Source organism: Crocodylus siamensis, chromosome 5 (genome assembly GCF_052110815.1).
Source record: "Crocodylus siamensis isolate JL-2025a chromosome 5, ASM5211081v1, whole genome shotgun sequence".
Classification (NCBI taxonomy): Eukaryota; Metazoa; Chordata; order Crocodylia; family Crocodylidae; genus Crocodylus; species Crocodylus siamensis.
In genome coordinates this window covers 12,340,756-12,365,480 of record NC_143399.1, presented here as the reverse complement: position 1 = coordinate 12,365,480, position 24,725 = coordinate 12,340,756, and the positions used below count along the sequence as shown (strand labels likewise).

The following is a 24,725-nucleotide window of genomic DNA, read 5'->3' as shown; positions in this document are numbered from 1 at the left end:
GTTGTCCCTGGGGAATGCCTGTGCCATGTGCCCTCTGGCACACAGCAGATTACCCCGGCTGGGGTAGGGGAGGCTGGGACTAGCCTACCTGGGGTCACGGGGGCCTCCCAGGGCAGCAGCAGCAATTCTGCCATGTGGAGCCTGGCCAGCAGTCAGAGCATGGCCAGGCTCTGGTTTTGAGCAGCACATGCTGCCCCTGAGTGCACTGCTTCACTTTTTTTTCTGCTGTTTTTTTTACCTCTGGATATCCAGAAGCCAATCTGCACCCCCATCCCTGCACACTGCTCCTTTGAAACATGGAGAACAGCTAAACATGCAGTATGTGGTGTTGCAGAAGCATCTGCTGCGCCACGACCCACACGGCCACACTTGTGTGGATGCGGCCATTTTGTTGACCTCTCCCAAAGCAGTAATCCCATTGGCACAAATGGGATTATGCACGTGAATATGAAAGACTAGTCCCTTAGTGTGTCCATGAGTTCACCCCCTTAGTGTGTCCATGAATTCCCCATCTCCAATAATTGTTCTCAAAACCTAGCAGTGGCCAGCATCTCACTCTATAGTAATCTCTCTTTTGAGTGTGTGTCCAGTCTATTGTGTGATAAAGTGTGAGGTAGGTAAAGCATCATTATAACTGATAATCTCAGTCTCTTTACTCGGTGTTCAGACGTGTTTCATTGAACAATATTAGTTATTGATGTCAAAGAAAAAACTGTAAGAAATTTTTTCCTTGCAAGGTCAAGACACTTTTCCTGATCGTTTTTCCAGCCTTATACAGCCATTATTATAACTGGTATACAGTTGTCAGTAAAGAGCATGTCAATAAAGAGAAACATTTCTACTGATCTTTCTTCTAAAAGATCAAATAAATCAATTTCTGCGTTACATATGTATCCTAGAAGAAGTGTAAAAGCAAACAAAACTGATATTTCATCTTAGAGGATGTAAGGTAAAGCTGTGAAGACATAGATTTGCTAGTTTTTAAGAACCACAGATTTCATTTTCCGAGACTGTACCACAATAAAGCATATGTTGTCGCTGGTATTGCCTAAAGGCCCCGTTCAGGAGTCAACAGCACTAGGCACATAGAAGGTTACAGCCCCATCCCATAGAGTTTATGATCTTATTTGGAGCCTACAGTCCATAAAGCCAGTACCTGCTACGCTAGAGTAGCCTGGTTGACTACTTTGGAATAAATGCAATGCATTTGTTATAAAGATGAGAAATATTACTTTGACATGGTGGGTTTTGACATTTTAATACGCTCATGCTCTTTGCTAGAAGTAAAGATTTGAATTCATAAGTGTTAGCACCCTCGCTTTCATTCTCTGCCAGAACTAGTTCCTTCCATAACACACACAGAGATTTTTGCAGTTATATATTCATGTGTGTCCCTGTCAATTTGCTGTACAGTAAGCACACACTTGGGTAATGCTAACCGGTGCTAATGAACCCAATGAAATATCAGTTTCTGCATAAATCTACGTATATGGACATCTTCTAGTTTTGATCACTCTTGGTTCTATAATTGTGCTTCTCTGGGTAAGTCACCAGGTTGCCAGCCCTCTCTCTTTCTGTGGTTCAGTCCTATAATTTTCTATTAATTCTTACTAGAGAGCAAAATGTGTTGCTACAGTGATTCAGTCCTGCCTAACATCAGATGTAGCTGAGCACTCATTGTCTTGTGACCTAACTTACTTATCCGGGAGTAATGCTGAACAAACGATTTACTATTACCACACGCTTCAAGTTTTAAAATGAATTTGCTTTGGCTGCGTCCGTGCCTGCTTTGTGCTCACATTCTATAAACCTTTTGAGCGGAATGCAATTTAGCCGTGCAAAAGGTCAGAGAAATTGAATATTAAGATCACCATTCAAATACAGTCCTTCCTGGAATGGCATAATTGAAGGTCAGAGTCCTTAAAACCTCTTATCAGAGCTTGGCAGAGCTTCCTTCATTCTTTGGAATTAGGACCACACAACTAACACTGCGGCGAAATGGTCAGTCTCCTATCCTAGTCTGCCACGTTTCACATCCCATTGGCCACAGCCCTCCATTTCCTAGGGTAGTGCTTCTAGGGACTTTGGACTTAAGCATTCAGCATGGACATGCAATTTATACACCTTCAAGTATGCTCCAACTGCATTTTCTTTGATCAATTTTTCCTTCTGTGCATTGCTAACAGTGCACATACAGCAGGAAGCAGACGGGCAGACTAAGGCTGCAGAAATTGATCTGGTGATGTGGAAAAAAATGTGGAAAGAAGGGTTGATCTTGGATTTATTCTGCATTACACTTGTGCAAAGCTACTTGGTTTTGTCCTTTGACATGGAATATTGCAAGTTCAGGATTGGGATTAGCTACCATTGATACATAGGGTCTCATTCCACTTTTCCCTTTTTCTCAGGGACTTCTCTAGAGTTCTTCTGGAGTTTGCAATTTGACATTGACATAAAAAGCATGGTCGGGTGATTGGTGTTTAAAAAAACCCCAAAAATAGTTCATACAGTGTAAACGTTTCCGCTTAACACAGTTCACCAACCATAGCCCATTATCAACTTCGCAGCTATACATGGCTAATGAATAGAGTAGTGACTATGCTTCAGCTAATATTAAGGGTGAATTCATAAACATTTACCCAGTTTCTCTGCTATGGAAACTGGATGTCTCATTGCACTGAAATAAACTCAAGAACAGAGGAACTTTTAGCTAGAATGCTACCTCTTTTCCCCTCATTCATTGTTATCTTATAGTGTTGCATGTTTTGAGGTTTAAACCAGATTGTTCTCATCTTTTTGCAAAGGTCTGTACAATTTGTGGCCAGAAAGAGAGACATTTTAATGTATATATTTGTGATTGGGTTAGAAATAGCATGGAAATGGTTACTGTCGTAGAGTGGCACTAAATGACAATGGGAGTATGAGGTAGCGGAAACACTGAGCCTCATCTTTGGATCCAGCCAACTTCCGATTGATACGAAACCGGAGGAAGGAGGTCCAAAGTGATCCTAAAATTTCCAGGGTATACCATGCTTCAACCCTGTCCTTTTTCCCAGAATACCCATTGCAAGGGGAGTCCAGAAAAGGGTAGTATAGGTGGGCACTCTCCTACACTACAGAAATATCTTGCTGGCTGGCCGTCACAGTGCTATCATGCTACTCTCCCTGTCTGAAAACAAGCCTAATTCCTTAATACTGGCTAGAATTACCAAAGCATGCCAGCCTCAGATCAGTATAAGCAGTTATGCTCCTCTAGATCTTTGACCACAGACATTAGTTAGTCAGACAGCTGATTATGTGCACGTCTGGTGCAACAGGTATCTATCTGTTTTCCACATGAGACTCCTTTTACACTTAAACTTCTCTCACCTATAATATCTGGGTGGCACTTGGTTTGAAAACAGTTTATTTGTTCTCTGCTTCAGGGAGACTGTATATAAATCTTCCCAGTTTTCTTTTAAAAGTGTGACGAGTTTTCGTATATAGGAGCTATTATTTCCTTCCAGGAAACAACCCTTCATAGATTTCATAGACATTGGGGCTGGAAGGGACCTCGGAAGATCATCGAATCCAGCCTTCTTCCCCAAGGGCAGGAAGTCAGCTAGGGTCAAAGGACCCCAGCAAGATAAGCATCCAAATGTTTCTTAAAAGAGTAGGTGCATATTTCTGCCCGGTGCAGGGAGGTGGCACACAGCCCCAGCGCTGCGCAGCACCTCCCTCCACCTGGCTCAGCACCCAGTGGCTCCCAGTCCTGTGGAATTGAACCCAGTGGAGGGAAGTGGAGCACAGCACCAGTGCCACGCACCACCTCCCTCTACCGGGCTCACCTCCCAGCGGCAGCAGTAGCCTTCTGCCCGTACTCTGCCAGACTCCTCCCGGGGTGTGGGCAAAACTCAAAACAGCATTGAAACAGAGAAACCGTTTCACAAAACAGAACAGTGCTTTAGCAACTAAACTAAACTCCAAACGAAACACTGTTCCACTGAAATGTTGAAACAGAAGTCAAAGCAAAACGGTGCTCAGCCCTACTTTGTGACTGTCTATACTTATCCAGTAGGTTAAATTGACTGAGTAAAGTGCTGTAGCAAGAGTAGTAATTAGCTAGTAAGCAAGAAAATTAACTTTTTATTTCTTCTTTCTTGCATTTTATTGGGCTCTTGAGAATAATGCCATAAGGACTCCAAAGAGCAAGATATCAATCAGCTAATACAAGCAAAATACCTCTAGAACAGGGTTTTGATAAGAGGATGTATACTTGACACAACTACTTGTTTGCAAGAAGTGGATGTTGAGGCTGAAGGCATCTGTCTTCTGATAAGGAGCAGAGCCTGCGGTAATAATTTAAAGTGGCTCTTACATGGCACAGAAGGTACTTGTCAGGGTTTCAGCTACCCTTATTTAGAGTTCTGGAGACCAAAGTGAGTCCTGCTAGGAAGTCATTAGGCTACGAAAGAAGAGTAAAACAATGTCTATAATCTACACATTCAAGAACACAGTTGTAAGAAAAAGCAATTATGTCCTTAAGTCTTCTCATCCAGCATCAAAGCCTGCCAAGGAAAAGCTTCTGTGATGTACTTTGCTCCTGACTCTGTCTTTAAGATCACACACAGTGCCAGATCCTGTACTCAGTTAAAACAGACTAACTGTCATCACCGTAGTGTTTTTACTAGTCTATCTGCAGGTGTAATAAAACATAACCGGGCGTATTCTGTTAGTGCAGAATGCATCAGCTGATGCCCTTAATGGAGCAGATAGCTAAGAGCACTTAAGGCTTAGTACTAATTTACACCTCAGCTGGTGTAAATTAACCTAGCTCCCCTGGCTCCTATGGACTGCTTAAGTGAGATAACATGCGGAGCACCTGCACCTGATTCTATATCATTTACACGTTTGGTGCAAGGCCATTGTATCATCTTTAGGGCAAGTATCATCTTGAAAGCCCAGAATGGTCTGTCAAATGGTTACCTGACCGTTCAAATCTTGTCTTAAACCCTTCCTACTATGAGGCTCCTATTTCTGGTTTCAGAAATTAAATGTAATGGTCACTTGGGGAATTCCTTCTCTGGAAATTTCTCATTAGAATAGTATACCTGAGCCCAAGTTTGCCATGATTTAAATTATAAAGTACCATGTACTCAGTTAGCTTTGGGTAGACTCGCAGTCTCACTATTTCTTTCTACTAATTTACTGAGAAGTGACATAAGTAATAGTTAAAAACATGTTTATAAGGAAGTGCCCTGGTGTTAAAGAAGTGGTAGGTCTAAGGTATAATTGACACTGTAGGTATATTATTGAAGAAACGTTTAAGAGAAATGATTCATCCCCACTTGTTTTCTTTGAATAAAATATTTCGTTGGATTATCAAAATATATATATATTTGTTTGTTTAGGCTTCTTTTAATCTATTTGATTCAAAGCTGAGTTAATTCTGAATTCCGTGTATGCCTTAGCTGTTTAATTTTGAAGAAAATGCCATTCAAAACAATCAGCCTGGATGTTGCCTCCGACAGATTCCACTCAATCAAGAATCTAAGTGTCTACTTATACAAAATGTACTCAATACCTTAACTTTCTTCTGCTTTGTTTTATTATTTATTTTTAGAAAGTGCCTTTAAGCTATTTAGGTCTTTCGCCACAGACCTAGCCCAAACCAATTGCTCTAACAGTTGGGAAAACAAATTTCTTTTTTTTTTTTTTCTTTTTTTTACACGTATAAAATGCCTAGCAAAATGGAGGACCGGTTTTTATTGGGACATAAAATAGGGACCAAAATCACAATCTCATATTTAACTCTGGCCCTAGAGCTGAATATACTCTGTATTTATGCCTGCCTATTTCCTCAAACTCCTTCTCCTGAATAGTCCTATACTTGAGACTGACTTACGAATGCAGAGAATATTTAAAAACTCCAAGCAGGTTAAGCCTGACGAGATATGGCAGAAGAAAAAATGCACAGGATTAACCCGTGATCAGTATATAGTTTTCCTTTTACCTTGAACAAAATTAAAAACGTACGAATATGACACATATCCGTCATCCATACCTCACTAGAATTATAGGCTGTTGAAATTAGTTTCTATTTTGAATATATTATCAGAACAATCTACTGTTCTCTAACAGTGAACTGTCAGAAAAGTTTGCAAGCCCAGCATATGCCATTTAAATGGGTGAACCACATTAGTCAGGCCTTTAAAAGTTTACAGAGACCTCTTGCCACCATAATTTATATTTAACATATACTAATAGATCCTGAGATTCATGTTTCAGGAAAAAAATGAGTATATCCATTTTCTTTATGCACCGCATTAGCATATAGTGTTCAATTTACTATACAATGGCAATGAAATAAAACAGGCTTTAAACTAAAATACTTCTTTCCACTTGTTAGAGAAATCCCCCTTCATTTTTTTCAGTTAGGTAAGTGGAGATGCACTTGGCAGGGGGGAAGGCTGTTAGTCACACCTGGCATGCCATAGCTCATAAATAGAAGTTTTGGTATATAATTGTGCAGACTTCAGGACTTCAACTAGGCACAGAGAAGGGTGTGTCTGAGTAGGGCAAGGTTTCTTGACCCTGGTTCCACTTGTCCAGTTCCTTGGACTAACCTCAGCCCTGATTCCATTTAGAATCACAGGGCATGAGATGCTTTACTGTGCAGCAGACCAATCTGCACAGGAGGTCTCGTGTAGGTGCTGACCGGGAGCAGATTTGCTTCTGGTCAGCCATGCCAGCAGGGGGCCTGGTCCCAGTGCTGCTCAGCTCCAGGCTCCCCCCAGGAGCTGGGAGCTGATCAGTGCAGGGACTGGGTACCTCTGCCCACCCCCTGTCTCGGCACTGCAGAGCTCCTGGCTCCTATCAGGAGTGGGGAGTTAAGAGGCTCTGGGACTGCTCAGGCAGGGACTGGTTTGGAACTATCCTATCTGTGGGGCAGCTGGCAGCAAGCCCCAGGCTGGGCAGGGGATCCCCACCCAGCCCAGGGCTTGCTACCAACTGCCCCGCTAGCTGATTGGGGAGAGGGATCTGGGAAAGTGTCCCCACCCCTACAGCTGTTTCCCAGTCCCTTGCCCCAGTCATCAGATTGGGGGAGGTGACAATTTCCCAGCCGCCTGCCCCAATCAGTGTATTGTGGCAGGATCCTGGCAAACAGCTGCAGGGGAAGAGATACTTCCCCAGCTCCGGAGCATGGGGCTGAGAAATAGCTGCCCCCTTCCCCTAGAGCCCAGGTCTGACCCTGGTGTTCCCTGCCAGTGTGGGGCTGGCACCTAGGGAAGCCTAGAGGGAACTTATCCCTGAACTGCTCCTATTGGGAGAAGAATTGCTCCTGACTGGTGCATGTGTAAACATTTTCTCACAGAAAGCTTACTGAGTAGTATTTTACTATATAGTAAGCTTTCTGTGCATTAATTGCATGCGTAGATGCACCCACAGTGAGGTAAATGAATCCACTAAAGTACCGGTGCAAGAAAAGCAATCATTTCCCTTCCTTTTACACTATAAATGGGGTGCAGAGATGCAGGTGCCAAGAGCAGTTTGGGTGTACTGGGCAGAATACTCTCATCACAGGGGAAAATTAGATTATGGCAGGGTTGGCCACCTTGTGGCATGCATACCACAAGTGGCATGGGCAGCTTTTTCATGTAGCATGCAGCAAATCAGGGAGGGGACAGGCAGCAGAGTGGCAGACAGTGCAGGAATCTGAAAGCAGATTAGCAGATTGGGTAGAGGAAAGTGTGGCACTTGGGGAGGATGCAAGGCTAACTTGTGGCACACCTGCTAAAAAGGTTGGCTCCCACTGGATTATGGCATATTCATTTCCCCAGGTTGACAAAAACAGGCATCGGTATTGCTGATTCTTGTGCGTTTATCATGATGTCCCACTTTTGTAAAATCACAGGTACAAGAGTCAAGCAATTATGTTAGAATCTCACTTTTCACTTTTTAAAAAAGGAAGTTTCTAGTAGAGCAAAAAATTTAAAACTTGAAGTGAATGTAATCTAAAAAGTCAAAAGCCAGGAGATCTCAAAGATCCTCAAGTTAGTTATTTTTAAGTAACAAGATTTTAAAGCTAATTTTAGGATTTTATATAAAGGTGGTTGGCAGTTGTCAATTTATGACTGTGCTTGAGAATCAAATCCATTATATCTACCTGTGAGGTTGAATGGTGCATTAGTATGATCTTTTCCACACCCTGATATTCATGTGTGCATATGCACATATAGAAAATAATCAAATATTTGCATATTTCTGCCAATTACATGATGGCATAACATGGGATGATCTACATAATTCCCTGATGGTTTCATCACTAATGAGCAATGGAATTGCCCCAAAATTCATGGAATATCATCTGTATAACAAAAATTATATTCTCTCAGCACAATATTATGCATTGTGCATACCTGAGTACATGCAAACACATAGACTAGATATAAAATTATAAACTTCAGCTGCTTAATAGGCATTAAAGAGCTCTTTAACAGCTGTAATACTATGAGCTAGCTGTGCCTGAAGCAAATCAAAATGTAGAAGGTCAATACTATGTACAGTTGTCAATTTAATACCTCAGCAGCCACCAGAAAAAAAATCTACATCAGTTGAATCATGTAAAAGAAAAAGTCACTGCACATAATAGAACTTTACCATATGATCAATGAGCCAAGCCCATGATTCATTGATGTTCCCTTTGCCCCACTCTGGTATAACAGAAGTCCTGGAATACTGGCTGAGATAACGTGGTAGGCATCAAACTGCCATTTAATAACTATACACACACATATACACACACACCATAGTTATCCTGGTTATGCAGACAGACTATGTAACTATATTGAATTAGTATAATGACCGTTAGGTGCCTATACTTCAATAGGGGAGGGGGAACTCTTCATCCTGGAAAAGCGCAGGCTCAGGGGTGACCTGGTGATAGCCTATAACTACATTAGGGGTGTGCATCAGGATCTGGGGGAACACCTGTTCACTAGAGTGCCCCAAAGGGTGACAAGGTCCAGCAGTCACAAACTCCTCCAAACCATTTTAGGCTGGACATAAGGAAAAACTGCTTTGCTGTCTGAGTCCCCAAGGCCTGGAATAGAATCTCTCCAGAGGTGGACTCTTTTAAGAAACATTTGGATGCTTATCTTAAAAGCGTGTCACCTCCCTCCACTGGGCTCACCACCCAGCAGCTTGCTGCCTGGTGGAGGGAAGTGGAACACAGCCCCGGTGCTGGGCTCTGCCTCCCTCCACCAGGTTTAGTTCCCAGTGCTTGTAGCCCCGTGGAACTCAGCCTGGTGGTGGGAGGAAGAGTGCAGCACCGGGTCTGCCCACCTCCTGCCACCGGGCTGGGGTCCATGGGGCTGGTGGAGCCGATCAAAGCACAGCCCGACATTGGGAGGCTGGCAGAGCCGGCACTGCACTCCCATTGGGTCCGCCAGCCCCACAGAGTGCACTCTGGTGGCGAAAGGCAGGGAGAGCCAGGGCTGTGCTCCCTGCCAGGCTGAGCCACATGGGGCTGCAGAGCCGCTTGGAGCACAGCCCTGGCTCTCCCCTGCCTCCCACCACCTGGCTGCTGCTTCAAAACTCGAAACATTTTGAAACTTTCATAATGTTTTGTTTCAAAGCTGTTTCAAACCCCTTCATTTCTTTTCAATTTTGTTGTTTCAAGCTCGAAACGAGTCAAAATAGTGTCGGAATGAAACAGGCGGTGAAATTTCACACAGCCCTATCAAAAAGTCTAAGGCTGAATTGATGCAGTCTTTGCACATTAGTCTAAACTGAGGAGATTAAACTAAAACAGAAGTGAACAAGTATTTACCTGTGATTCAGGAAATGCAGCCACATGCCTGCACTCATTCAGGCCAGAAGCTGAGGAGAGCTAGAGCACGGCTCTCTGGCATATAGCCAGCATAGGCTGTGTGTTTGCTTCCTCTTCCTCCTGCCCCTGAGGTCTCTGGAATTTGCAGTCCCAAAATCACAGCAACAGGACTCTGCAGGGTTGCTCATCACTTCCTTTTCCTGATTCCAGGTACCTCTGGGATTTCTAGTCTACATTCACAGCCAAGAGTAAGTTTAAGCAGGGAAAGAGGTGTTTTGTTTAACCCACCTCCCTGGCCCCAGACTGCATCTGGGCTTTGCCTGGGAGGTCAGCCACACCCCCCCAACTGGGCTGCATCCCCAGCTGGACTTTTTCCCTCCCCCTTCCATCAGCCAACCCTCACTGATCCAGCTGGGGAGCAGAGGGCCAGGGCCAGCCCAGCTCTGTGGAGCAGACAGCACGGCCCAGTTCAGGGCTGCAAAGCATGCTCAGGGACTGTGATTTAACTTGAACCAGGAAGAGGTCTGGGACAGAAGTTTCATAAACTGGTTTGACCCAAATCAGTTAATTCTGATACTACATTCAACCAGGTTTCTCTTAAACCAGTTTCAGCCATTTTGAAACTGGTTTATGTGCACTGAGGTTTTTGTTCTGTTACAGGTTTCAACTAGCTTCCGATCGCTTAAACTGGTTTATATGCAACTTCTGTCCCTAGCCACTAACTACACTGTGCATTAGAGAACATGGTGAGTTGCCATGCATTTTCTGTCCTTTTTGAGTAGCGTTTTACGCATGGCTCTCTCAAGTTTTGGTGCCATGATTCCCAAGGCAACTTCTTTTACAAGAAAACCATGGAAATAGTAATCCAGGTTCTCTTCTGTTATAAAGCAATTTAGTCCTGTTGATTTCTGTGTAGCCTCTGCTGATTAGTAAACCCTCAGGCAAACTACAGATAGTTAAGAAGCCGAGGCTGAATCAATTCAATCTTTGCAGGTTTGTCTAAGCGGCATGGATTGAACTGATAAGCAAGTGAACAGACATTCACTTTTGTTTCTGGAAATTCAGCCACATGCTTGCAGTGGCCCAGGACAGGAGCTGGGGGGGTGCTAGGGCACCCCCTCCCAGATCAGCTGAAGCAGACAGCTTGGGCCAAGGTTATACTGCCCACTGTGTGAGGGGGGATTTGCAGGGAAGGTATAAAGCATCCTGGGATGCTCAGAGACTGTGAGTTAACTTGAATCTGGAGGGGACCTGGGACAGAAGTTCAATAAACTGATTTAACTTAAATCAATAAAGTCTAATACTACATCCATCCAGATTTATCTTAAACTGCATTCAAAATAACTGGAACCAGTTTATGTGCACTGAACTTCTGTTGTGTTACAGATTTGAACTGGTTTCCAATCACTTATACTGATTTATGTTTAACTTCTGTCCATAGCCTCAGTCTCCAACCTAGCGTTCTCATATAGTACCAAATTGTGCAAAATGCCTTTCAGGGCCTTGCCTCAGTATTTTTATCTGTAAACCCAAGGGCATTTGTACACATGCTTGCACCACAACTCTGGGCGCTTTTAGAAGTGCCTGGTGCTGCGGCACATGCATTTGTATAAATGGCAAAATGCACATCAGCACTGAGGAAATGGTGGTTGTGCACTTTTGAACTAAAGCACATCAAAGGTGTTTTAGTTCAAAATCGCACCAGCACCATTTTCTCAGTGCTAACATGCATTTTGCTGCTTATACAAGTGCACGTAATACAGTGCAGTCCGCATCAGCTTGCACACGGAGCAGACTTGATTGATCGAATCTGATCTAATATGTTGGGTCTCTGATGCATCACGGCACAAAAAGGTATGTGTATAAATGCTCTAAGTGTTTTAAACATTTAAAAAAATGATGCTTTTCCAAGCTTTGCTGGAATCAATGAACAACATGCAGAAATCTTACTGAGAGAGAATGTTGCACATAAAGCTATAGCTTACATAATTCCACAGTCACAATCTCTATACTTTTCTTTAACATTTTCTACCTTGTGCATAATACCCTCTTCTACTCATTCCCTCCCGCCTACCTCCCCGCCCCCACTCCACAGTGGAAAATGCCATGAGAAGTTTTATTACTGGCTGGAGTGGTTAAAAAGGATGTATGCTGCTCTTGGAAGCCAAATTTAAATATTTCATGTTTAAAAGATTTACAGCATATGCCTACAGGAGAAAATACAGTTTTCATTATAACCACCAAGGCATAAGGATTAATACTCTTTCCCCAGAACCCACCCCCAACTCTCTCCCCTCCCGGCAACTGGTTACAACTGTCTTATATGTTCCTGGATGAGTAAGCCATGTGCATGTGTTGGGGTCATCCAGAATGAGATGTATTTTCCAGTAATTAAAGTCAGTTTTTACACCACCGTGTGGGGAAATCCACAGAGACAACAATTCTACAGAAAGATCAAGGAACCAAGTAGCTTTCCAGCCTTCTGGTTATATCATGCACTAGGGAGAGGGGAAGAGGATTGTTTACTTTAATTGAGACGGGTAAACCCTTTGTATTGAAATGTCTAACCACAGAAAGTCTCCGAGGGCCCTGGTCTGCCCTCAGTAACACTGCTGTAGCCCCAGTGAAGTTCCTACTGAAGACGGTTCCATGCTATAATAGACACTAATATTTCACCCTAAGGAAGTGTCTCCTCAACAGTAAGTGATGCAGAACATGAACTGATCGAGAATGCAGTCCAACTGCTACATGATAATTGGGCACTTGGGGACACGAAGTGACATGTTGTGCAAATGTTTTCTGGGAGGTCCCACTGTAGCAAAGTCAGTTTGTTAATAATGGTCTGTTGAATGCTGCACATGTTCCTTCTGTGTGTATGGTATGGTTATTCTTTCTAATGATTTCAGAGTGCAGTCAGTGTGCAATATGACCAATGGTAAAATCTGATTCAAAAAGACAAAGCTGCACGACTGATGGAGGATTGGTAGAAATGGCCAAGTGATGTGATATTCAGAAAATAAATAAATAAATTCCATAAACTAATGGTCAAATCTTGAAGACCTTATTAAGAACTTATATCTTTCATTTTTTACCTGAAGAATGTTAGAGACTGGAAGGCTATGTTGCATAGTGTGACCATATGTCCTGGTTTGGCTGGCTTCCTGAGGCCGGCCCCAGCCAGTTGGTCAAAAGTCCCCAGCTGGAGTCTGGCAGAGGGGTGGAGCAGCATGGGGTGCCAAGCAGAAATGTTATTGTCAGAGAGGCACAATGAGAGATGAGAACTAGGTTTTAGGCTATTTTAAAACTTTCTCTTGTCCTTCAGGAGAGCAGTGAATTGTTGGCTGGTAAGTTTGTGAGGTCAGAAATTATTCAGCCAGTCATCAGAAATTTAATTTAGTTCATTTACTGAGTTAGTTCTCTTTGTGCTGTGAAAGTCATCTAGCTTGTTTCCTTTCATACTTCTATAACCCCATGTACCCGTCTGGTCTCGAACATCCAGTTACGCGCCGTGTGGCTCCGGATGTTTAGGGTTGTCTGCTTATCCGTCCCTGTGGTCCTGCCGCGTAGATGTCCCTCCCCTAGGTAGTCTCTCTCCCAATCTCTCCTGCCATGACTTTGTATCTTATTCCAGTGGTGGGGGTTTGACTACTGGGGGTTCTCGCACGTATGGGACCGCCGGATGCTGATCTTCTGCAAGGCTAAACCTCGCCCTTACACCCTGCCTTAACAAGTTCCTGATGACCTTCAGCCAGATCCCTGACCGTTGGCGCCCCATGTCCTCTTGCAGAGACGGGCTATGGGTCAGCCGGACCAAACCCTCACACTACCCACCGGGTCTCGCACCCGTCTATCTTCCCTTGAGACTGCCCACCCCCTTTAGGTTTAGCCAACACTAAGGCTCTCTCTACTGTACCTTGCAACCCCTCCAAAAGTGGGAAACCAAAAAATAAACCAAAGGAAAAATACCAACAACAGAGAAATACACGTGCTGCTTAGGAGAGGCCCTCTGCCCCCTTATCACCTGCTCCTGCAGCCTGCTCTACACCAGGCCCCCCGAACTGGGTTCGTATTGGACTGCAGGCTGCTATGTTTTCCCCTCCAGTTTTTGCCCAGCCTGTGCGTTCACCGGACCCTTGGTGGTCCCTCTCGCTACGTCTTCCCCCAAGTCTCCCGCCGGGTGGCTCTGTACTGCTGGGGCCCATCTTCTGCAGCCCTTCACACTGCTTATGCCCTTCGTGCCCCACCTGGGACACCTCCTTGAGCCCTCCCGAGTCAACAACGGTCCCACCTGGTCTAGTGTCTTGATCTCTGTGGGCATCTCCGGCTCTTTGGGGGTAACTCCCACTGTCCCACTCCTCCTGTTCCTCTCGGTCTTCCAGTCTGAGTCCCCGGTCTGGGCAGGGTGCCTCTGCTTCTTCACTCCCTGTGCTGCCGCCAGCAGCATCCTCCCCATGGCAGACTTCACGGTATCCTCCTATGCTGCGAGAGGCAGTTCTCCCTCCTATTACACCTTGTGGGGGCTCCGGGAGCGACCTCCCGGCTGGCAAGCTTCTGGTTCTCTCCCCCACTTCCACACCAGCGCCTCTTTTTATTTCCCCCGTCCAACTCCTGCCACTCCTCTTATCAGCTGGCTGCAGCTTTATAAAGGCGCAACTAATGAACCACTCAGGTCCCACCACCATTTCCGGCTTCACCGCAGCTCCTTCCTTGGCGCGTTCCTGACCCCAGGATTCCTTCCTAGCTCCTCGGGGTCTGTCCCTCGGTTCCTCCCCACGACACCCCACTGTAAATACCAATCTGAAATACCGTCCTCAGATAACATTTTAATAATGTTGTCAGATATTATTTTTATACCTGGTAATTGTTTTTTTAGTATACTCTATTGTGTGTGTGTGTGTGTGTGTGTGTGTGTGTGTGTGTGTGTGTGTGTGTGTGTGTGCGCGCGCGCGCACGACACACATACTATGTATATGCCTGGAGATATAAATATGATTTGGTTTCTTTTTTTTTTTTTTTACTAGTTATAAAAAACTTTCAAAAGCGTATTTGCAATCTTAAGTATGCATTTATTGATGTTTAAATAGACATTTCAAAAGTCATAGCTTTGCTTACTCAAATAGAAATTGCATGTGCAAGAAATATTTGGGTTTTTTAGCCCTCTCTTATACAAAAGTCATGTTATTTATACAAGTCATGTTATTTTGGGTGTGGAGTGTGCCAAATACTTCCTCTAGTGAGGCCACTGAAGATTCCCATTAACATCTCTAGAAGCAGGACTTGTCCTGACAGTACCTGGCTGGACTCATTTGAGTCCAGTCTGTTCTCCCGCCCAGGCCGGGGGTCGGACTTGAAGCTCTACAAGGTCCCTTCCGACCCTACTTCTGTGATTCTATGAATTAATTTTTATTGTAGAACTTATACATATCTCAAAAAATAGCTATTTTTAGCATCAGTCCTGACATAGCTTACTAGAACTGGCACATGAGCAGTATACATTTATATCATACAATAGTGGCATTCAGATCATCAGCATTTGTAATATGCTTTGCAGTTACTGAACTGAGCACAACAGCTTGCTACAAGACTGGAAGGGCTTTCATTTCAATATTGAAGTCAGTCATTATAGAGGTTATCATTTTCATGCTCAGAAATTCATGTCATTTTCATAAATCATTCATTTCATTTCATAAATCATGCCTTGCAGCAGCAGAATGGGAACTTATTGCTGGACATTGATGAAAATCTTGTTTCGGTGACTCAGGTAAGGTTGTGACACTAAAGATGCTATAAGGAAATGTAGCTAAAATTGCCACTAGGAGTAACACAATTTGAAAATTTTCAGTTCAGAATTAACTGTAGCAGGATGTAGTTAATGCCAAATATGAATAATTTAATGTAAAAGATGGAAAAATTCAACTATGTAGACAAGCTAAAAATAGTATTAAATTATGGAAACAAAGGGTAGGGATTGCTGACCAAAACCTGATGTTATAAATGGATGAAACTCTTCTTACTTAAAAGGAGCTGTATTCATTCACACTGGCAGAGAAACAGGTTAAGACCAGAATGCAGGATCTCACAGCCAAATCCTGGGGTTTGGATGGCCTTTAAATGCAGATCCTAAGATCACTACTCAAATCTTTCTTAATAAATAGTATATGAAATTATTTTCCTACTTATTTTTTAGCTCCTTAGGCCTTGGTGTATGCAAGATTGCTATTGCATGAAAATTAGTTCTCCTCTGAATACATTACTCTTCTGCTGGGGCATTATAAATAGGAATTTATAAAATAATCAATAAAAACAAAAGTTAAGGCCATTCCATCTTGCTCTGTCCAGCTGTTTTTATGGCCTCCATCACTGTAGTACCAGCGTCCTTGTCAGGAGGCAGATGGTATGATCCCAGTGCATGAGTGGATGCAGGATCATAGCGGAAGGGCTGTGGTCACACTACCCTTGGCTATGTGTGCATACACAGTGAAGAGTTTCTTATGAATGTGCCACTCAGCTGAAGGGGGTATGACCACAACCCCTCGCTGTGGTCTTGAATGTCAGTGAGATCTCTGGCATGTCACCGCATCTCCTGCTGGGAGCTCCAGATTTGCCATGGGCTTCAGAGCTCATCAGCTAGTCAGTGTGGCGGTCTGTAACAAGGGGTCTGCTCGGGGCCGATCTCTCTGTGGCCTGCCCACCTGTTCATGGGTTAACCGCCCGCGTTCTCGCCCGCCATGCCTTGTTGTTAATATTTAATTAGTAGATGTTAATAAGCGGGAAGCTGCCCATTTTTGGCCCCAATGCCAGGGGGCGCTATCTGCGGATCCTTTCCTCTTCTACACCGCAGCCCAAGCCTCGCAGATGGCATCTAGTTGTTCTCATCATCACTGGCCCCCCCACACTGGATCCCCAAATCCTCCTGATTGAACCCCAACCTAGAGTCTTCTCATCAGGCAACCTCATCCACCTTCATATTGGGCAGCATAGCTCCCTGACCTTCCGGGTGTGGTTCCCCCGTGGGGACCTTCATCTCTCTAGCCCTGGCCCAACACCAGGCCAGTCGAAACCCCAGGCCCTCAGCTCTTGGGCACTCCTCGCATTGGGCCCCCGGCCCTTTGACCTTTCTGGTCCTGGCCCCAGCAGGGACTTGTCAGGGGAAATTCAGGCAGGTGTTGAGTCTGTGTCCCTTTCCTCTCTCTCCAAGGGTCCACTCTCTGGGCCCTCCGAAAACAAGGGGTAACCCACCCGGTTGTGGGGGTTAGGGGTTAAGGCACCCCAACCGCCTTTCACCGGGATGGTAACTGGCCTGGCATTTCCTGGGGCTCCCGTACCACTGGGAGCCCCACCAAGCCACCCACTCCCGGCAGGGTGCAGTTTTAGGTCATGCCCAGGACCAGGAGCCTCCTTACCAACCCCTACAGCTCCTCTCTTACCTCCAGATGATACCAGCAGCCCTCTGGCCAGGCAGTGTTGTTGCCTGGCCTCCAGCAGCAGAACTGCCCTGATTTTATGGGCATCCCTGAATCTAAAATGGCTGCCCTAATCAGGCACCTGCCGGCTGCTGCCTTCTGGCCCTTAAAGTGTCAGGCGCCAACAATGTCCTGCCACAGGGTCTATCCAGAGAACCTGCCTTTAAGCATCTCCAGACCCTGCTGCTGTTTGCTCTTCTCCTCCCTCCTTTCCCACTCCTCTCCCTCCCCTGTACCTCTGACCACCACCAAATTCATCAACAAGAGAAACATAGAGACAAGAAGTGGTGAGACCTCCAGAACTGCATGCAAGCAGGGGCTATGTGTCAGTGCTGGCCACTTCTCCCCTCCTTCCCTACTGCTGTGGGAACAAAGGAGAGGAAGAGTGAGCAACAGCAGCACTGCAGAGCTTCTTAAACACAAACCCTGCTCTGACCAGCTGATGAGCTCACAGTGCTCACATACATGCAGAGCTCAAAGCAAGAGCTGCCCTGGCATGCTGATAAACTCTGAGCTTGCAGTGCGTGCCATGCGGAGTCAAAAGGAGAGCATGTGACCACATCACAATCTCCCTCTGGACCTGCCTCTGCCCCAGTCTTGAATTTTCATGAATTTCCGCATCCTATAGCACTTTGAATCATCAGGGGGCTGATCCCATGGGCCAGTAAGCACCCAATGAAGTGGATCAGCTGTGCTGGAACTTATTTTGGTAATGTCTGTTTATAGCCTACATAAAATTTGGCTGTTGTCACAAAACACCTCCAGGAGCCGCAGGTAACAGTCAGCATGAAGTATTATTATTTAGACTTTTCTAGACGTTTGTAAGAATAAATGGCCGTGGCATTTGCACACAGAACACACTGACTTACTCAGTCCTTTGTCAAAGTTGCTTCTAACAGACTGTCATATTTAATGCACTAAAGAATAAATGGAAACAAGTTAAAAAATGAAGGGTTCTAATCTTTGTCCCATACAGATGGGCAAATCCCATTCACATTCGTATAATAAGGCCTCGCGAGACATTCAGGTAAAGGCATGATAGGATGTAATGTGTGATCTCCTGCCATGCCACATGTGCATAGCAGGAGGTACGATTGTGGGATCCAGCATCAAATCCAATCACGTCTTATTGCCGGTGCAGAAGGAGCCTGGAATTATGATTCTGAGCCCCCTGCACTGGCAAGTGGCAACCTCCCGCATCTGGGAGCCTGCAGCAGACAAGGCTTACGGCCAGGGGACAGCCCCACAGATTGCCATGGCTGCGAACCCACAACTGATGGGACTCTCTCGGCTGCAGCGAAACCCCATGCGTTGGCAATGTGCCACAGATTGCTAGGGACCTACTTAAATCACAGTTTCACAATTTTTTGGGAAACCGCAAAAAACAATGATTTCCACAAGCTCTGTGAAGAATGGGGTTGGCTGCGATGTCCCACAGAATCAACCCTCCCCACTCCAACAGAAAAGAAGCTTATTTAAATACAAAGTTTTAATGTTATCCTTAGATTTATAATAATATGCTAATTTATATGATATTTCCACAGAATTTTGTATTTAATTATGCAGTTTTTGCCTCTCAGCCAGTCACCAGCGAGGGATGGAGCCACTAGGGCCTCCCCTACCAATCAGTGGTGAGGGGTGGAATTGCCACAAAATGCCTGTGAAATCAACTGTGAGCTGCAAGCAGGTCACGAAATGCCATCTTGCCACAATTTTAGTAGGTCCCTACACTTTGCTGTGGTTGTCACCGCCATCAGCTGCAGGACTCGCAGCCACAGCAGCACATGGTGTACCCCTGCGGCTGGGCGCCCTGTCAGCTGGTGGGGCTCACAGCCATAGGAAGCCCCTGGCGGCACAGTCAATTAATGGGATAATAAGAATGAACCACAAAGTTTTCACATTTTTTGTGGAATAAATAACTTTGTGGCTTATTCCTTGCTTTGTCCTTCCGTTAATTGACTGTATGGCTGGGTCACAGCTTAAGACATGATTAACTGGTTAGTTATGTCTCAAGTATGACATGTAGATGGGGCCTAGGAGTCAGACAAGAGAGCTGCTCTGGGCTGTGGATTTTCAACAGGTCTATTAGGCCGATGTGTCTAGAGAAACCCATTAAATTTTTTTTATTGTGATGCTTTAGTGTATGAGGAAAGGAGAATGATAAGATTGGTATGTTGGTTCGTAAGGGAAAATGGTTAAAACCAGAATCCCAGTCTAATTAATTGTTCAAGAATTATCAGAATATAATTATGTTCCACAAAAAGTAAATAAAAATTCTTGCTTTTTTAAATAAATGTTTTCATAGTTGTTGTGTTTTGGGGGGTTTTTTGCAATAAAATATGAAACAGCATATATTTTGTGCATCAAAAAGCAAACAAATTGAACCATCTCTATAAATTGTTATTTTTATTATTCTACTGACCGATTTATCACATCAGGTTGATAATGATACAGTAATTCATACCGCATGGTTACAGGACTAATATGCCTTTATGGAATACATCAGGTATTGTTCAGTATTGTACAAATCCCTTAAAAAATAAACGCATAGTGTATGCTGCTACGATAGTACTCCAGAAACAGATAAAGTGGCTCTTTCAGAGAAAATTGCGTAATGCCAAATAAACTATGATTTTTTAGCAGATTAAAGCAGAAGAAATCATTACAGTTTGTTAGATCACTATGAACCATGCTCACAATATTTTAGCTTCTGCTTAGCAAGGGGCAGCAGGTTAGGTTACAATCTGAAAAAGCAAGACTTCTTCTGAATTCCTTGGACAAAAAACTGTCTCTGGCACCCTCCCCAGTCTAAATTTCTCTTTGTGGGAGAAGACAACAGAGGGAAAACATCTTTATTTTGAACGTATAAATTCTCTATGTTTATTAATTGTTTTCACTGTACTGCATGCACCATCTTTGCTTTTGCTCAAGACTAAATAGCAACATATTCTTCTTTTTGCAGGCTGTTACCCAACTAGAGCTTTTTGGGGACATGTCCACTCCTCCTGATGTAACCTCTCCCCCAGTAAGTACCCAGGGGGAAAAGTCCAACTCTTTTTACAGTTCCAGTCATCCTTTTACCTTGCTTAAAAATGTCTGGATCCAAAGATGTCCGAGAGAGGAGGGACAGGGGGCAGGGTTTCAAAATGTTTTTCAAGTCATAGTAAAGTACAAGTAAACTGTGAATCAAATAAAGTAGAAGGGGTGAGAGAGATTCCTTTTTTGTCCATTACTGCTCCTCTGTGATGTTACTGGTCTTTTTAATGTAAAAAGGTGGCCTAGTATGGCAGCGCTGTAGGTGGCTGTAATCTTGCATTTCCTTCCTATGTGCTTGTTGTCCTCTCTAAAACACAGCATCCCAATCCTGCAGTTGCAATAAGAGGAAGAATCTCAGAGCCAATTACAGCCTTGTGTGAAATCACTTTTCAGTTGCTTTAAAGATGACATCCACGCGCTACAGTTAGAGCGAGAAGAAGAATCTAAAAACAAAGGAGGAAAGTGCAGATGATATTTTAAACAGAAGACGAGTTTGGGATAAGTTTTCTGCCTTTTAGTTAAAGAGAGTGTTTTTCCAAGTCACTTTAAAGTTTCTTAACAGATTGTGAGCTTGGGGGGTATTAACAGGCGTCTTTTCCAGATGGGGAAGCCACAACACTGAAAGGATAGCACCTTTTGCAGAGCTTTTTGCTGCTGCTAGAAATAAAGTTTGGCTCTCCCGTCTCCTAATCCATAGCTTTAACAACTAGATCAGGCTTCTGCTAACATTTCTATCAACGTGCTGCTTGTGTTACTTGTGTTTTCATACAGAGCTGTATCTCTCCCTTCTGCAAGTCCTCACCCCCTATGGAGCTGTCTTGCAGGACTCAGTTTCAATGGGGCTGGGTTTCTCCAGCCACCAAATCAGTCAACTGTGTGCACACACATACACACACACACACACACGCACAAAATTGTGATATGCCTGACCCGATTGGGTTGATCAGCATGGACAGGCTGACACCCTCAAATGCCAGGAATCAGTTCATTAAGGTAACAACAAAATGCAGTCAAACACAAGCACACAGGTGAACAGAATACCTCTGAATCAGGCCGGGTGTCCAGCTGACACCCTCGTGGGCCAGCATTCAGTTCATTAGGGCACATCTGAGCCAGACTGGGTCAATCAGCCTGTGCAAGCTGATCCCCTTACGCGTCTCAAACTCAGCACGTCCCAGTCTTTTGCCTTAACTGTTCTAGTGGTGATAGCCTCTTGATGAGCAGACTCTGCAGTATTCTTGAGCTTTACAGGGATCTTTGGCTTAGGTAAAAGAAGCGTTGCTGCAGAGCAAGTGAGGAAGGGGAAATAGAGAAGGAAATATACACCCGGTTACCCCCAGTTTGACTATAAAAGTTATTTACTGCTAAATATATGAAATTTGTGATGGTACTAGTAGTAATAGACATGTAAGGAAAAACAAAGACAATTACAATATTGCCCTGGTTTTATTGAGTGTTTGGGGAAACCTAGCTCAAGCTTAATTAATAAAATACAAATTCAGAAAACTATGCCTAGAGAGAAAAAGAGAGAGAGAGAGAGAGAGAGAGCTGGGATCTCACCGTTGCAAGGCACTCGGGTGTTTCGTTGACAGGCAATGTTCCCAGCACAATTGTTGAAGGTTAAACCGGCGACCAAAAGAGATGATCTGTTTCTTCCAGCTTCTCAAGAACAACAGCAGACGGTGTCAGAGAGATTTCTCCCTCTTGAAGCACAGTTTGCCTCTTTACAGCTTTCTTATACCTTTAGTCCAGCCTCTTCAAAGCATTCTTTAAATTGTGTACATAAAGAGGGTCCAAAGCCATCATTGACATGGAAAATCCTGCTATAGAAACAGTTTCAATTTAAATGAATTACCTTTTTCAGTGACAAGGTTTGGAACATCTCATCTGTTTTGGAACAGCTCAAGAAACTGGTTAACAACCAGGAAAAACATAAAGTTTTAAGAAGTAACCAGACACCTAGGAGCCAGCTTGAAATTATTATGATTATAGAAGATATACTGGAAAGGATACCACATTGTTTCTTCTCAGATGGCCTGGCTATGCTTGCACTGTGAAGTCAGCATCAGTGTTTTGTATTTTACCTGTTGTGAATGAGCCTCAGCTTAGCATGACTTTCAGATCTTACTGTAATCATTTAACAGATTTAAGGGGATTGGTTACTTGGATTGTTCATAAACTTTGTGGGGAGGACTTCCACTAGTGATCCCGGGAAAAGTGTGACAGCATTTGTGGTCAGGGCTCCAGTGGGCTGAATGTTGTGATGAACTCTCAACCATTGTTCAAATGTTGCCTGTACCCTCTCTGACTCAGTCTCTACACCCAGTAACCAAGTTTTAGTCAATCAAATTTAAATAGGCCTCTCATACTGGGACCGGGAATGTAGAGCCCGAGATGAGCCCGAGATGCCTATTAAACTTTTCTTCTGCTTAGTTCTGGTTAGATGAAATGTGTGTTGGGGGGCGCGGGGGGGGGAATAAAAAAAAAGTCCTTTTTCAGTCCAGCAAGCTGTGTGCCAGGGCTCCTTCAGGAACACAGAGCTGACAGGTAACAAAGGGATGTGGCACTGCAGTTCATGCCAGCTCCTGGCAAGCAGCTGAAACAGCAGCTGATTGATCACCAGTGTATTTTATTCCTGTCTCATTTTATAGACTCCTGCAACTCCAGGTGATGCCTTTATCCCATCTTCATCCCAATCACTTCCTGGTAGTACAGACATGTTTGGTTCTGTACCGTTCAGCACTGCTGCCGTACCCTCAGGTAAGACAACTGTAGAATTATTTCAAGAGAGATTTTTGCAGTCATTTATTTTGCAGGGAAGGAGAAAAAAGGAGTGCTTTGAATCATGCAGCAGCAACTTTCAAAATGCTCAAACCTTTCACTGTTTTGTACTGCAGCATCTGTCTCTAAGTGGAACATGGTGAATAGCCTTTCACTCTGCCAGTGGTCGTGTTTAAGTTGACACTGGAAAGTAACATGCTTCATACTTGCCCTTGCATGTCAGGTGTTTATAAACAAAAAAAATTGCTATACTTTGTAAAACCATCCGGTGTCCCTCAACAAGAAATATTGTGGGAGCAGGGCTAGGCTTTATGGTTATTATCATTGCCCTGACAAGGTTGTGCAATGCCTTCCATCACAAAAAAAGAAAATCCATAACCACATATTTAAGTACATGTGTAGCTGTGTTGTGTTTCCTTTCATTGCTCTTGGCTAAATGATTTCAAGATCAGTTGCATATGGTTTTTACCTGGGTGTCGTACCCCTTTAGAGTTTGCACTACCATAAATCTAGAAATAAACAAAAACATACAGGGTAAGAGTAGATTTCTTTTATGCCATGACAACAGAAAAAAGAGAAGCGAAATGCTACACTATAAAATATTAACAGTAAATTAACATTGTTAATGTAGCACTTGGGTCTCGTATTAATATATCATATTTTGTATTCATAAAGCATAAGTGCGTTGGTTTCTTCTTTAATGGAGATTTTCAAGGCAGAGGTTTAGAAATCTTTTCTTACATACAAAGTTGAAAGCCGCTTTCAATTAAACTTTTCTCTTACAATTGTCAATGACATCGGGTCTGATCCTAGAATCCTTATTCAGTCAAAACCTTCATTAGTTTGAAAAGAAAGTTGGATCTGAAAACAAGTCAAATCAAAACTTAAATAATTTATTTACTCCTGTTTTTTAATCTTCAACTCTTTAACTGGGTTTTCATTACAAAGTTTTCCCTAAAGCAGAATTTGGCATACAAAGCACAGCATTACAGACCTTTACTTTTCCAGGTTGTAATCAGTTTTAAATCAATTCCATGGTTCCTTAACCACTTTAGGGTGCTTCTGTAATTGGTAGTAGAAGGCAGGGGAGATTTGTACCTTATAGGCTAACAAAAAAGGTAGATATGTAATCACAAGATTTCGTGAGCTTCGGAAGTGCTGTAATAAGACATGCATCGAGCAGTATTTTTTTTTCATCTGATGAAGTGAACCTGGGCTCATGAAAGCTTGCCCTGCCCCCGAACACACACATCATATTTATTTGAAAATGTCAACCCTGATAAATTAGAGTCTATATATAAACAATTTATAAATTTGTTTAATTTTCCAGGTATCAAATGTAATTATTGGAGGGTTCTCTTAAAATTATTGGAGGGTTTCTCTTAAATTTCCCACAACAGGGAAAGCAGTGGCTGGGGTGGGGGGCAGGTCAAGTGGCTCCCTTGCCCTCGACCCCCCACTTCTTCCCCTTACAGCCTTCCTATCCCCTCCCTGCCATCAGCACCCCCACCAACTCCCCACAACCTCTACCTCTCCTCTCCCATGCCCCACAGTTTCTGCACCTTACCACCACTCCCCAGTCTTTGACCCTTCCCCCCGACCATCTTAGTGTCACATGCTGGTGGGTTTTTTTC

General features: G+C 43.8%; 1 protein-coding gene across 18 annotated transcripts in view; it reads left to right on the top strand.

Moving 5' to 3' along the window:
* DAB1 (DAB adaptor protein 1) overlaps positions 1–24,725 on the top strand; it is a 774,457-nt gene that overhangs the window by 728,564 nt on the left and 21,168 nt on the right. For 14 of the 18 annotated variants that reach the window (XM_090048698.1, XM_090048696.1, XM_090048713.1 and 11 more), the window contains 3 exons: positions 15,516–15,572; positions 20,237–20,299; positions 22,962–23,070. In XM_090048698.1, the coding sequence (XP_089904824.1) occupies positions 15,516–15,572; positions 20,237–20,299; positions 22,962–23,070 (229 nt within the window). The remainder of the gene's footprint in view (positions 1–15,515; positions 15,573–20,236; positions 20,300–22,961; positions 23,071–24,725) is intronic. The other 4 variants (XM_090048710.1, XM_090048702.1, XM_090048707.1 and 1 more) reach the window with 1 other exon arrangement.